The sequence below is a fragment of the Leiobunum rupestre genome, chromosome 1, assembly GCF_980474605.1.
Source record: "Leiobunum rupestre chromosome 1, qqLeiRupe1.1.hap1, whole genome shotgun sequence".
NCBI lineage: Eukaryota > Metazoa > Arthropoda > Arachnida > Opiliones > Sclerosomatidae > Leiobunum > Leiobunum rupestre.
The window spans coordinates 60,032,319-60,046,756 of NC_143384.1; the positions used below are offsets into that span (position 1 = coordinate 60,032,319).

Here is a 14,438-nt window from a genome sequence, read left to right on the forward strand (position 1 = left end):
ACCTTTTTTTGCAGTGTTGCCATGGCAACGAAAAATGTTTGTGCAAATATAGGTAGAAAAATACTAATTAAATCCTTTTTTAAATTTGATAAAATACATTTCCGATATGTAAATAGGTAGAATAACACTATAAAAATTCCCTTTTCTACTTTTTATATGGCAAAACACAACTCTGATACACAGAAAATCCAAAAAACTCTTGGAAATGTATTTTAACGAATTAAAAGCAGAATTCATCTTTCTGACAAGAGTCTTAACCATCATACATACATCGGAATGTAATTTAACGTATTCGTATACCCATTTGAAATGAGCTAGTTGAGACCTTTTTTATTTTAATTAACCCCTCACACGTCTTATATAACAGTTTATATCTTTAAAGTATTGAAACACTTGAGAAAAAGATACGCAGAGGTAAAGATATTGTAAAACAAGCCGGTCCTGAGTAGCCAAAAATGGACCAAAATATGGACCAAAAGTACCATAAACTGGACCTATTAGCTTTATTGTAATGTTAAACTCCCATAGAGATTCATCTAAAAGAAAAAAAACTTGCGGTCCAATTTTGGGTATGAAGTATTTCGGAGAGGGAACCCTCGCTACCGCGATGGGCGCGAATACGTGTATGTTGATTTAGCCACTTTTAAAACACTTAAATCCATATTTTTATTTAAATTCCAATTAACCGCGCCCCGGGTAATCCACGCACGCGAAAACCGCGCCCCAGGTAATCCGCGCACGCGCGCGAACACTATATCCCACCTAGGTTATCAAGTATCATACAACTTACATAATTCCAACTTATTCCATACGATATTTAATACGCGAGATAAAGAGAAACAAGGCGAAAGTTCAAGTACCATATAAGTGTACTCTTTAAATATTCGAGATAAGCAGAGATAAAGATAACGTAAAACAAGTTGCTCCTGAAAAACATATGTTGATATGAGAAAAAAACATATCGTCGCGAGAAATATCATAAATACATTAACTTTTCAGCGATTTTACCCATATTTCACCCCTTAAATCCCGATCTCGAACCTGAACCTGAACCTGGGACTGATGCCTCGACCTTACTTTTCTTCTACTTTTTATATTTTTAATCATGTTATTTTATAGAATATTATATAGATTTGGTCACAGAGAAACATGGGGTTAATCAGTTCAGCATTACCTGTAACATCGATTGCCGACAGAAATCTAAAATAACTGACTTTGCCCTGAATTTTTTAGCTTGTTCTTAAAATTCCGTGACATTGTAACTTGTTCTGAAAATACCATGACATTGTAACTTCTTCTGAAAATACCGTGACTTTTTTAATTGTTCTTAAAATTCCGTGACCTTTTACTTGTTCTTAATATTCCGTGATTTTTACTTGTTCTTAATATTCCGTGATTTTTACTTGTTATTAATATTCCGTGATTTTTACTTGTTCTTAATATTGCGTGATTTTTACTTGTTCTTAATATTCCGTGATTTTTACTTGTTCTTAATATTCCGTGATTTTTACTTGTTCTTAATATTCCGTGATTTTTACTTGTTCTTAATATTCCGTGATTTTTACTTGTTCTTAATATCCCGTGATTTTTACTTGTTCTAAATATTCCGTGATTTTTACTTGTTCTTAATATTCCGTGATTTTTACTTGTTCTTAATATTCCGTGATTTTTACTTGTTCTTAATATTCCGTGATTTTTACTTGTTCTTAATATCCCGTGATTTTTACTTGTTCTTAATATCCCGTGATTTTTACTTGTTCTTAATATTCCGTGATTTTTACTTGTTCTTAATATTCCGTGATTTTTACTTGTTCTTAATATTCCGTGATTTTTACTTGTTCTTAATATTCCGGGATTTTTACTTTTTCTAAACATTCCGTGGATTTTTTATTTTTTCTTAAAATTCTTGAATACAGCCTAAATAATACAGAGTTACTTAAGACTGATTACATAATGATTATGAAAGGAGTGATAACAGAGGGTTTATTGTAATCATTTTAGGCAAAGTGTACACCGATTACGCCAGTGGTCAGTCGCAACACCCGCCTTAAGTAAATAAATCTCAAAGAATTAACTACAGTAAACTTTATTCATCAAAGAAATCTATGTACAAAACTATTATCCGAGCAATTAGAAAACCCCAACCTGTACAAATTTAATAATAATCAAGAAATATGTATTCAAAACCTTGAATTAGGAAATTTGGCATGAAAGGAACGTAATGTATTTTTTCCCTACGCAACCTATGCTCTTTGCATAATTCACCTACTTTGAGAGTAAATTTCGAGAACTTTTATATTAAAAAAAGTAAAAAAATTAAACTTCAAAAGTCATCCTGTCATTTTCAATGCTTTCAGGTTCAAAAAATAGTAACATTGTTATTGCAAAATTAAAGTTATGGCTATTTTTCGGTTCGTGAAATTAGTGGTTTGTAGAGTTTAAGGAATTAATTTATAGATATTTTCAAACAAGTTTCGTTTAACTTGTGTATAATGCTATAGTTAAATTTATATTCCATCGTGAATTTGAATTATTCCAAGCGTTTAAAAAGAAGTCTATTTAGTGCTGGTTTGAAGGGAAATTTTACCAGATTCAGCAAATAACAGAGGTTTAGCTAACACAAGAAAGCGTGTAGGAAGACCGTGTTGCTTCACTGGTTGGAGATGGCAGTTGCTTTATACAAGAAAGGTTATCGTAGACATCTGGAAGGGTTTAATAGAGTGGTAACGTTGTAAGGGGCAAGAAGGTAGTGGTGTTCAGCTGCGTAAACCACTCTAATAAGTTTTAAGTAGCCCGAAGTGGAAAATTTTAATTTGGCTCTTTCACGATAAATTGTCTTGGTAAGACGTCAATTTAAAATTCAGTAGAAACCTGGCACGAGTAAATCAGAAGTAGAGAGCCACCTTTGATATGATCGAGGAAGATCGTTGCACCTATCTCTCACTATTTCGCTCAAATCCTACTGCTCAAAAAGGCAATAGTCGCCACAGTACCACTACTATTGTTCTGTTCGTCTTTTTGAATACTTCGCGTTAAGAGTCAGCGATAAAATGGTCCTCGTAAGGTCATTTGACTCCGATGGTAACCCAGCTCTTCAAGCGGCGGGTTGCGGGTATTTTCTAACGTCAGGATCAGTTGTTTGCCAAATGTAAACTGGGCGTATGGATCAGGTTATCGGGATGGTGGCGGATTCCATCTTTGATGTCCGTGTGGTTAAATCCCCGACTATCTATCAATGGCAATAGCTTTAAAACATTTCTGCTCTCCCTGGTGACGCTCTGCTTCCGAGGACAATTCAGAGTACTTGTAATCTGTTGGTCTCAGGACAAATTTTCGTAATTTTGGCCTTGAAGGAACCAACTACCATTGGTCTTTGTTTTATTCTAACGATTCCACCTCTAAATTCGAATTGTGACAGGCTTGGCCTCGATGATTTTGTTAGAAATAAAAAACCAACTTAATAACGCTAAGCGGTCAACGAAATTTTTTAAAAATTGTAATAATTTGACGTAAAGTTTGATTGAACCCAGTCGCTCAATGGCGATAGTTACTCGAGTAAGTTTAGAGCTTAAATGCTTCGATCGTAGATTTGGGAAACAATTGAAAAATCATGGCTTGCGTTTGTACATCAGAGGTTTCCCATATTTGGATCCTTTCTCCAAGACCTCGGCGTAAGTCATGGCACCTGGAAGTTTGAAAACGGGATAGCCAATCACAGATTGCGGAGAGACGATGAAGAACGGCTTGGAAGACTGTCGCGCGAATAGCGAAGAATCGTCGTGTTTGGTGGGCGAATATTTCGGGTGCCTGTGTTTCTTGGCTGGTTTGCTCTTCGGCTCTTTAGGCTCGGGTGCATTTGGCGTCATTTGGGCCGGCCTCTTCAGGATGTCGAAGATTTCCTGGAAGAGCTTCTTGTACTCCGGGGACCCTTTGAAATGCGTGGACACGGGGTTTTCGTCCTGGTCCGCTGCCGGGGACGATTGGTCATCGTTGGAGTCCGTTTGGACTTCTTGGTCTACGTAGCTCTTCTCCGAGGAATCAGAGAAACCGGAAGAAAGGTCGCTCGCTTCGGAGAACTCTTCGGACAGTGACCTGGCCACCGCGCTGGATTGGGTGGACGTTTCCGAGTTGATGGAGGTCATCGAGAGGTCTTCGTAGTATTCTCCGACTTGTTGTCGTCGCGTGTGCAGCAGATCTTCGTATTTCTCGATGACGGCTCTGTACTGGGCGTCCAACTCACTGAGGAGAGAGATGCAGTTGCGCTGACTCATTTTGGATTGCAAACTGTCCTTGTCCTCGACGACGACGCCGACCGAAGCCAGAGATTCTTGGCTGCCGTAAGCCACGGCGCCGTTCTTCAGTTGCACGAGCGTGCACGGTCCCACTTTGGGCTCTTCCCCGGATTCCACTTCCGTTACGATTGGAGACTCACCGTCCGTCTGAGAACCTTTGCATTTGTGGCACGCTAGATACAGCCTGAAAGTAGAAATTATACACATTAAAGAATGTATCTATTTATACTTGGGGTACGATTATTAACATTGGTCCAAATACCCTCATTCCTCCTTGAAACAATTTATTCTACTGGGTATCTCATTCGTTCCCTAAAGCATGGATTAAACCAGTAGATGATGTTCCACGAGCGAAAAAACGCAAAAATACCCTCTAACGTAGCCACCTGGCGGTGCCTGATTGCTAAAGTTAATTATTGGAAGTTAATATTTTTATAGTTCTGTTCGGGGGCAAACAAACCGACGTGCTTGTGATATTGCCAAAAATAGCAGACGAATACGACCAATAAAAATAGGTGTCGCTACAAACAAATATCCGGTTGCCCCTGGCTAGAGAAGGGGTCGAGGCAGTGGGGGAATGAAAAATAAATTACATCAACCCAACGCGAGCTTTGCACTGGGATGTTAGCTTGTGGAACATCCTTTAGCGAAGCTATACCGGTGACGTATTTTAACCCCTCACGTGTCAGGGGAAAATTCGACCGCCATGACCACGGACCGTCTCCACAGTGTCATTCTCCCTAAAGCCTTGGTTGTACGTGAACAATTAATTCGCGATTAGATAAGTATTAGATTATTATAAGTACAGTTTTTGAATTTTAATAATTTTTATTTAAAAGATATCTTTAACATTACTCGTTTTGCAAATGAAGGCGCTATTTCGGATGTTTTTAGGCCCCTTTATAATCTGTAGTAACACCAGAGGGTTTTAACTTATTATCCGCTACTAGTTAGCATTTAAATTGAGTTAAAACGTAAAAATTGGTCGTATAATAATAATAAGCTATGTGTAAAACCTGCATTGCAACACGCCTGAGGCCTTTTTAACGGGGTTACAGAATAATTTACACCGCGTGGGAGGATTGTGGCTAGCCTTGCAACAGATAACCACTAACTATTGCTATTTAACCCCCTGCAAGTTTTTATGGAAAGACCGAAAGAGTACTCGGAGGAAAACCACCTTTAACAGAGAACTTGCCAACTCAACGCCGAAGGAGTTGTTCCGCGTTTTCACCCAGTGCCACAAGCTGGGATCGAACCCGGGCTCCTCTTGCTGCGAGGGGAAAGTGCTCACCACTTCGCTACCCTGCCTTTTTCAATATTTGCTAGACTTCAAGAGAAAAATCGGTCTATGGTACGTAAAGAATATTACCTTTCGGCTTGATGAAAGAAAACCAGTCTTTCCTGTTGTTCTTGTAAAAGGGACACTTGTTCTCGCAGATTGGTATTCTCTTCGGCCATCAGGGTAACTTGAGCCTGCAGCTCCTCGGACTTCCTTTGTTCCTTCGACAGTTGGCTGGTCAGTTTGGAGACGGAAGAGCGTATCTTGGCCACTTCCAATTCGTCGGAGCAGGCGTCGGAAGAGATGGAGCCGTTCTCGATGCTGAACCTCCTCCTCAACTCGGCAGAGGGCTTGATCTCGTCGCACACGGGCACCACGGTCCTGTTGCGTTCTCGCTTCCTCAATCGGTCGTTCGTTTTCAACTCGTCGACGATTTTCTGCAACTCTTCGCATTTCGTTTCCAAGATGTCCACGCTGTCGCATAATCTGAGAGTTAAACCAAACAATATTAAACGGAAGTTTCAACCACGTTGAGGACAAGTTGAGCTTCCCTAAGCAATCTGGTTGACTGAGGTCTATCATTTTTATTGGGTGCCATCATAAGTCTATAATAATGTCCCATGCAGGCATGTCAGTTTGTCCAAATTTCAACTCTAAATCGCTAGCTGGCTAAGAGCTCTTGGTGGTGCCTGGGGTATTAGTCCAGCTGATCGTTATTATTGTCTATAATTATATTCCATAAATCTAAATAATGACGCGAGAAATGACGTAGAATAGACGTTATACTAGGACTCTGCGGTCTGCACGACTCCATGCACGCTCACTTTGACGGCGAGGCAAAGAGCGCGTATTAAGCCTAATTAATTAGTCTGAAATCCATCAAAAAATGAGCGGTTGTTGTAGAAATGGCTCTCATTAAAATTTTACATGTGGAATAATTATAAACTTATGGGGTCAGCTGAATTAATGTTTCTTGATGACTTGGGCCTATATGGTGGTGCCTTGGGTATAAGCTTTGCTGATTACTGTTATTTATTATTTGCTCATCAAAGTAGTTTACTGATATTGAATGACAATATAAATTTAACTGTGGGACTTGGACTAAAACGTCGGGGGTTCGTCTACGACCCTTTCAACCATCGTCATGACAACGTACCGGCGTATTCTCTTTTTATCCGAGCTCGATTCGCACTGCAGTTTCTGATTGGTCTTTTCCAGCTCAGTGACGCTGACTTCCAGCTGTTCGTAAATCCGGAGGCGAGAGTCGTTGACTTCTTTCAGAGCCGCCGATTGACGAGACAGAAACTGAAATCACCAAAACGAACAAATCATTAATTTCAGCGGGAGGTTATGGTGGATCCACGAATTTCATAATTCCGCCACCAGGTTTAACAGAAGCTAGGGATGATTGGCGCTAGTTACGTGAAAGTGTCAGAAATTTCACGCAGCAGGCTGGTATAGAGAAGTATCCATATTTACTGTAATTAGTAACATAACGAAATTGTTTTAATTCTAATTTGTTGACTGAACCTTTTTTTGACACTAGCTCTTGTTCATCTCTAACTTGAACTTGCAATTAAAATGAATAATATATTATCGGCTTTGGTAGTAGTATATTGGGCATATTTAGAAACTAAGGGGCGCTGTGCTAAATTAAACTTTGATTACGCAAAAAAAATTTAAAGGGGAACGGTCAAGCTTTAACCAGTTAGATAGCCCTATAGCCCATTAAAAACTAAAATTTATGTCGAAAACGGCATAAAAAAATATTGAGTGGTTAATTTTTAATAAAATAAAGAAATTTCGGGAAGACTCAAAAAATTTGTTTTGCACGCGCGGCGCGTTCCAGTTATAAGAGACCTAAGCCTAAATTGCGCGATTTTAAAAGTTAGGATAGTTCGCAAATCGCTCATACGGGGTTAGGGGCGCTGGCGGCAGCCTATAAGGTGGCGGCGAAAATTCAAACCCAAACACCTGGCGTTATTTTTCGTTTCCACTTTTTGAGCCAAAAGCTATTTTTTCAAGACAAAAAAGGTACGTGTTAGTATATTGAACGTCTTGTTAATCTTTTGATACGGAAATAAGGCCATATTTGGAAAAGCTTGGCCGTTCCCCTTTAAGTGACTATTTTTGGTAAATGTCATGCATATCCTTATTAGTTACTTTTGATATAACTGATGTTATTTGCTTGAAACAAGTACCTTTCAAAATAAATACGAACATTAATGAGTGGCGAAATACGTCATATTGGATCTTACTGAAATTATGATTATTATAATATCTCTACGCAGTGTAATTTTAACTTCTTCAAGCAGGCAGTAAATTTTGAGCCATGATACGTATCTACATTTTAGGGCAAGTATTTTCGGTGACGGGCCAAAAACATTTTTGGAGCTGGAGTAGGACTCGAGGAAAACGAACCGTAAAACAATGAAATCAATAAATTTTTGTTCAGCCAAGGACAATTACTACCGTTAAATAACTATCTCAACGCGGTCAAATAAAATTATCAGAAACTGACCATCATATATAGTGTTGTTAATTTTCCGGAAAAATAAAATGCCGTAAAATTTCCAGAAAATAATTCGCAAATCGGAAAAATAACAAGTTGGCAAGCCAAAATATACCTCTCCTCGGAAGAGTTTTTAATTTTCAGTGTAGTGTAATTGTATCCGTGGTTTTGTGGTAGAACGCTCACCTGTCGTGCAAGAGGGTTCGTGTTCGAATGCCGGCCGATTAAAGAATTATATTACACCCAATGACAAAAAGAGGGCGCTTTTGGAAAAACCTTTTCCCTGATTCTAAGAAACTGGGTACGCAGTAATTACCCTTTGCCCCGAAAATGCGAACGCGTTCGCAAGCCTGACAGACAGACAGACCCACCCACAGACAGACAGACACGGTGGTTGTATAACCCCTCCTAGGGTACAAAGTCCCCTCGGAGAGGTAAAAATATGAAACATAAATTACTTTTTAAGGGTTTTGAAAGTTTTTAACTTTTTAACGATATAAAATGTCTAATATCAGTAAACATACTACCAAACATGAATAGTGTTACATTGTTAATCAGTTTAAACTAGTCTAGATGTGTAGTTTTACTTTCCGATTCGAAAAAAAATGAGGCGAAAACGCCGCTTTATTTAAATTTGCAAACAATATATTAGACTAATCGTGGAATGAAAACTTTTTATAATTTTTTTCGGAAAAATACGGAATATTTTCCGACTTACAACACTAAAGAACTATATTATAAACTTCTGATACAAACAATACCAGTACAAATTTAAGAACGTACAAAAAAAATTTAAAGATAAATGACAAGATAATCATATTTGGCGTTTAAAATAAATCTTCGTTAGGCGAAAGAGAACGAAAACTTCCATCTGTCAAGTTCTGGAATATCATACCAGTTTGAGTAGAATTTCTATTTCAGTGAAGGTCCGTTTAAGAATAAACGAACGTTATAAGATTTCCTCTTGTTTTAATCGTGGAAATTGAATCTATTTTTAGGGTTTCTCACGAAATAAAGAGAAGAGTTGGCAGGTGCAATCACGACGCCGGACTCCACCTTGATTCGCTTTCCCTAACCTCTTTTTCAAGGGCTTCCTAAACTCGTCCAGCTGATGGCTTCCATCGCTCATTATAGCCTCGAGAAGGCTCCGTTATCGGCCGTCTGCATCGCTCGATGGGCCGATACTCTTTATTGAGGAGCCGACGGATTCCGCGATCTGGTTGCCTTGAATGGGGACGCGTGCTACAAATAACGGTTTTAATCGTTCGGCCGCTCCTGTCTTTCTCTCTCATTCCCCTTTTCATTATTTTCCATTTAAAGCGAAAATGGCATAAGTCCAATGAAAGCCTTTCGTTGACATTAATTTAAATATAATTTTTTTATTGATTTAAATTGATTTTTTTATTGAAATCGATTTTTTAATTAATCGATTTTTGTATTGAAATCAATTTTTGAGTGCAGAGGTAAACAAAAATTTAAATTTATTTATGAATTAAAAATTATATTAAACTGAGTTTGCTCTGAAGACTGAATTGACATTGTCAGAGAGGTACATGTAACGTGTGTGTCAGACGTAAATCAACATACGAGTATTTAAAATCCGCTAGTCGAAGCAAGAAGGAGAGGCGACTCTGTCTTTTGAGGTATGAAAGGCGGTTTTAGAAGCATGATTCTATCGCCACCTGGCATTCAGCGCGGGAAATTTGAAATTTCATATTTAATTTAGGTATATTTATATATTTACTGACTCTGGTTATCTTAAGGGCAGTTGAAAAAAAGATATCCCTTCATTTAATTTCCCTTGAGCATTACAACAATTTAAAAAGGAACAGCTCGAACCACCGAAGAAACGACGATTTTATTTATTTTGGTCTTCGGCCATACTTCAGTCATCACGCGGTAACAGCCTACACCTATTTCACGAAAAAAACATGCGCGCTGCCATATTTGTTACCGTACGACAGCTAGGGCTACCAGGCACTTATCAATAAACAGGCCGGAATCGACTCTCCTTATCTTTAATTCATAGTCGAAGTACAAATCGTCCTCTTTCTCGTGAAGAAAAACCGCCATTTTGGAAAATGGCAGCCAAATTCAAAATTTCTCCGAAGAAACGTTTAAGATAGTAACGAAAATTTTCAGCTGTAAGACGTATTTGGACTACCGGTTTACGAGCTGTATCTCAAAGTATTTCTTACTTAAACGACTGATTAAAAAAAAACTACAGGTATAAAACCAAAAATTATTTATTTATACTTAAAAATTACTATATTGAGAAAACGTCAACGGCGTGCGCTATTTTCGGGTCGAAAGACGTTAGTTTTGGGTAACCAATGAGATGAATTTTATTTGGGGGAAGGATCTCATTGTTGAAGCGTGAGAGGGAATTGGAGAAACGCTAAAAATTATCTCAACATAATATTTATTTATACCCAGAGAAAATTAAACCTATCTAGAACAAAAAACGTTTAAGTTGGCAGTTTCGTGAAAACGTGGTTTTTGTACTTGAACAGTTTTCGCTTTAGAGCCGCGGCGTATTTACAATATAGGTTCACTTTTACCCACGTTTTGGAACATTTATCCAAACCGGTTATCCCCGCTGCGTGATTTGCATAAGGCACATTATCGCCAAAATATGTAAATGTTCACTTTAGAGGAAAAATTAGATTTTTTTTTGGCAGTTTTTCACTACTTTCCTTGATATCTTTATTTATCACTCGCAATAATCTGCCACTATTCTCATAAATTAATACGTTTTAGTTTAAAACCCGATTGCGCAAATACATATTTTTAATTATACGTCGAGTAGGAAATTGCCAGGTTTTTGTAATTAAAATGTAATCAACCGTTGTCGGATTTTTAAAGTTTCCTTCATTTGTTCACGTTTCTTAAATTTATATTTAATGAAAAAATTTACGAAATGTCCGTTTTGAAAAAAGGATGACTTATATTTGGGCTAATGATTGTTATTAGTATTGAGGGAGAGCTTTGCTTTGCCTTCTGGGAAACAGTTCACCGTCAATGAGTTTCGTGTTTACTATTAACATATTTTAATTAGTTTAGAAAATTATAAATACTCTATTATGGTAATTAAATCCGGTTTAGTTCGTCGTGTTGTTTAATTAAGAAAAACACCCAAAAAGAAACTGAAATTTTATTTTTTATAAAGTAAATCATCTTTGTGTGTTTTGTCGCGATAACTAAGGATAGATTTCTTCAAAAAGGCTGAAATATTTTGCGAAGGATTTACCGATATACCTTTTGTTGTCGTAAACTTTTTGGTGTAATTCTGTATTAGAAAAATTAAATAAGACGTTTCAGTGAAGATACGCAATTCTAAAACATATTTTTGGACCAAATTGAAATTTTATAAGCTTCTTTGAAGTTTTGCTAAGTCTATCGAAATACCCTTATAACGTAATAATCCACATTAATTTTTTAATTATTCTAATAATAATTATTATAACAATCATTAACTAATAATTATAATAATAATAATAAACAGTTAGGCTATTACCTAATTGATGCTTTTAGGTGGCCGAGTTACAATGCGTTGGAGAGTATTATTATTATTATTATTATTATTTTATTTCGAAATTCTTATGAAAGTTGTACATTGTAATTAAGGGCTGAGTCAGCTTGCGACTTGTAAGCCCTATCCTATTCAAAAATTTCTACTTTATATAAATATAGCAAATACATAAACAAACAAAAAACAAAATTAAAAATACATTTGAGAACAATTAAAAATAATACTGTTTTTTTTTGTTTTTTTTTGGGAAATTCAAGGGAGATAATAGTTTTTACATTAGCATCCTTCTTCAAAATTAGAAAACAAAATATCTTTTTAACTAGTGCTTTAAATTTTTGTAAAGTTGGAGCAGTTTGAATATTTCTATTTAAGTTATTAAAACATTTAACACCTCTGTAAAAAAGATAGTTACTTTTTTTGCTAGTTTTGCAAAGTGGTTCTTTTAGAAGTTTATTATTTCTAGTTATCTTTATTTTGGTAGCTTTTTCAGTTACTCTACACTCCGATTTTATATCACCGTATAAAAAGGTTAGAGTGGCAAAATTAATGAGTTGAAATACATTTAGTGGTGGAAAACTCTTCATTCCAAGTGAACCAACAGCTCCCTACACTCACTATTACCGCTAACCTCAACAATTGTTACTTAAACTTCGTAAAAGGTAAAAGTAATCTTTAATAGAAAAAGGTACTTATAAAAAGTCACTAAACCCCACAAATATTATTTAATATGATTAAAAATTCCTATACTTGAAAATAGGTGTTTCTATGAAATAAAACCAAAAAATGAGAACCATAAAATGTTTTTATACGTGTCACGAGCGCCTGTTATTTAAGTGCATTACTTGCACGCGGGTTTCAGATTCCGAAGGGTCTCGCGACTGCAGCGCGTGCTCGCTACCTTCAAGAGCTACAGCTATGTGACGTAGACAAAACATTATCACATGACCTACCGTATTTTATAGAAACACCTATAAACATTGTTTGAATTAATTCTGAAATGACCAAAGTATTTTGATTCTATGACCTAGATGTGTTTCTTTACATTACCAAAACATAATCAACTCGAAAAAATTCAAGTTAAATAAATAAATAATGTTTCATTTACGATACAAGTATCCCAATTAAAACGGAAATCGAGTACAAGGAATATTTGTCTACAATAACCCCAAAATAAAATATTACATTTTTAAAAATCATCAAGAAACCACCAAAACCGGATTCGATTGAAGAAAAAGTCGTTTTGTTTTGGCAATTAATTTAGCGATAGAGGCGCAAATCACGACAGCAACGCTATTATAGGAAAAAAGAACGGCGCGCTAAATTGCTCCATAAAAGACGGTGAAAGATTAGAAGTCGTAAATCAAGTTTTCGATGTGTTGGTACTCCGTCAGTCTACCCACAATTATAGCCTGACACGTTCGCGAAGAAAATAGGTTCCAATCTCAGCATCACTTTCTTTATTATCACTCTATCTCTCCGCGAAAGGTGGCGTTGCCGCCGTTGATAATGATGATGATGTGAGTGGCCGTTAACAAAAGAAATAAATGGTATAGCACGATTTAGGAGTTTGTTTTAGAACTTCCATTTTAAATCACTCTTTTAACTCGGCATTCTTTGACCCAAAAAGTGAAATTGAGTGAAAGCCCGTCTGGACAATAAAACGCGCGACAAAGAAGGTCAGCGGCACGAGCTTATCGGGCAGCTGATCAGATGGAGACAATGAAGCTTTTAGTTCGCGCCCCTGAGAGTTCGCAACAACCACTGTTTACCGCTTTAACGACACCTAACAAGAAAGGACTTAGGGGAAAGTATCGTTTCGGACAATATCGGGTGAAGAAACTTTCCGCCGCCAGTGGTGTGACCGTGTTAGAGCTCATCTAAGCAGACGATGTTGGTTTTTAGTTTCAAAAATTCGTCGTCAAGACTACCTATTGGGACGAATACCTCTTCTCAAGATTATTTAAAGAAACAGATTTTTGTTGTCCAGATTATTTAAAGAAACAAATTTTTGTTGTCCAGATAATTTAAATAAACACATTTTTGTTGTCAAGATTATTTAAAGAAACAGATTTTTGTTGTCAAGATTATTTAAAGAAACAGATTTTTGTTGTCAAGATTATTTAAAGAAACAGATTTTTTTTGTCAAGACACTTTGAGGGAATAAATACTTGTTATTTTTTATTATTATGGTAATTAAATTTAAAAAAGAAACACAGAATTACCAAATATAAATTTTTATTTTAAATAAATTATTCTTCGAATATTCAGTATATTTACTTCTGGTTCCAATTCTAGGTAAATTTCAAAACTGAACTGAAATCGCAGCTGAAATGCATTTAGAAATAGATACTTTTTTATTGAAGTTAAGTAGCTGACGTTATAATAGTAATAATAATTATAATCAGCTAGGATAATATCCAAGGCACCACCTTAGGCCTAAGTCATCGAGCGACTTTTAACTTAATCCCCTTGATTAATGTGACCGGTTGCAATGCGTAGGAGGGTGGTGGCAAGCCCTTCATGCCACGCGAGCCATCAGCTCCCTACACTCACTATCACATCAACGCCACTTTACAGACGATTCGTCAAGCTAACATGACAATAATATACAACTCACGTTAAAAATGTAACGACTTCGCTTAAGTTCAATATTATCGTTATTTCAGTCAAATCTAACGCAGTCTTACTAAGCACACCTTAATAATAACCTTTAAGCCAACTCATTTGCATAACATTTTCGTTTAGCGGTATGGTAGTCGTCTAGACCAAAATAAATACAGCTTGTCATAAATAATATTTCATCTTAATACCACGCAATGC

General features: G+C 36.6%; 1 protein-coding gene across 1 annotated transcript in view; it reads right to left on the reverse strand.

Annotated features, from left to right (window-relative positions):
* Positions 1-2,937: 2,937 nt before the first annotated feature.
* The window catches only part of LOC149963447 (cerebellar degeneration-related protein 2-like), a 60,895-nt gene continuing 49,394 nt past the window's right edge, over positions 2,938-14,438 (reverse strand). Inside the window, exons 3-5 of the mRNA XM_090180489.1 lie at positions 6,731-6,879; positions 5,665-6,060; positions 2,938-4,476 (exon numbers count right to left, since the gene is read on the reverse strand). Of these exons, the coding sequence (XP_090036615.1) occupies positions 3,609-4,476; positions 5,665-6,060; positions 6,731-6,879 (1,413 nt within the window). The 3' untranslated portion in view covers positions 2,938-3,608. The remainder of the gene's footprint in view (positions 4,477-5,664; positions 6,061-6,730; positions 6,880-14,438) is intronic.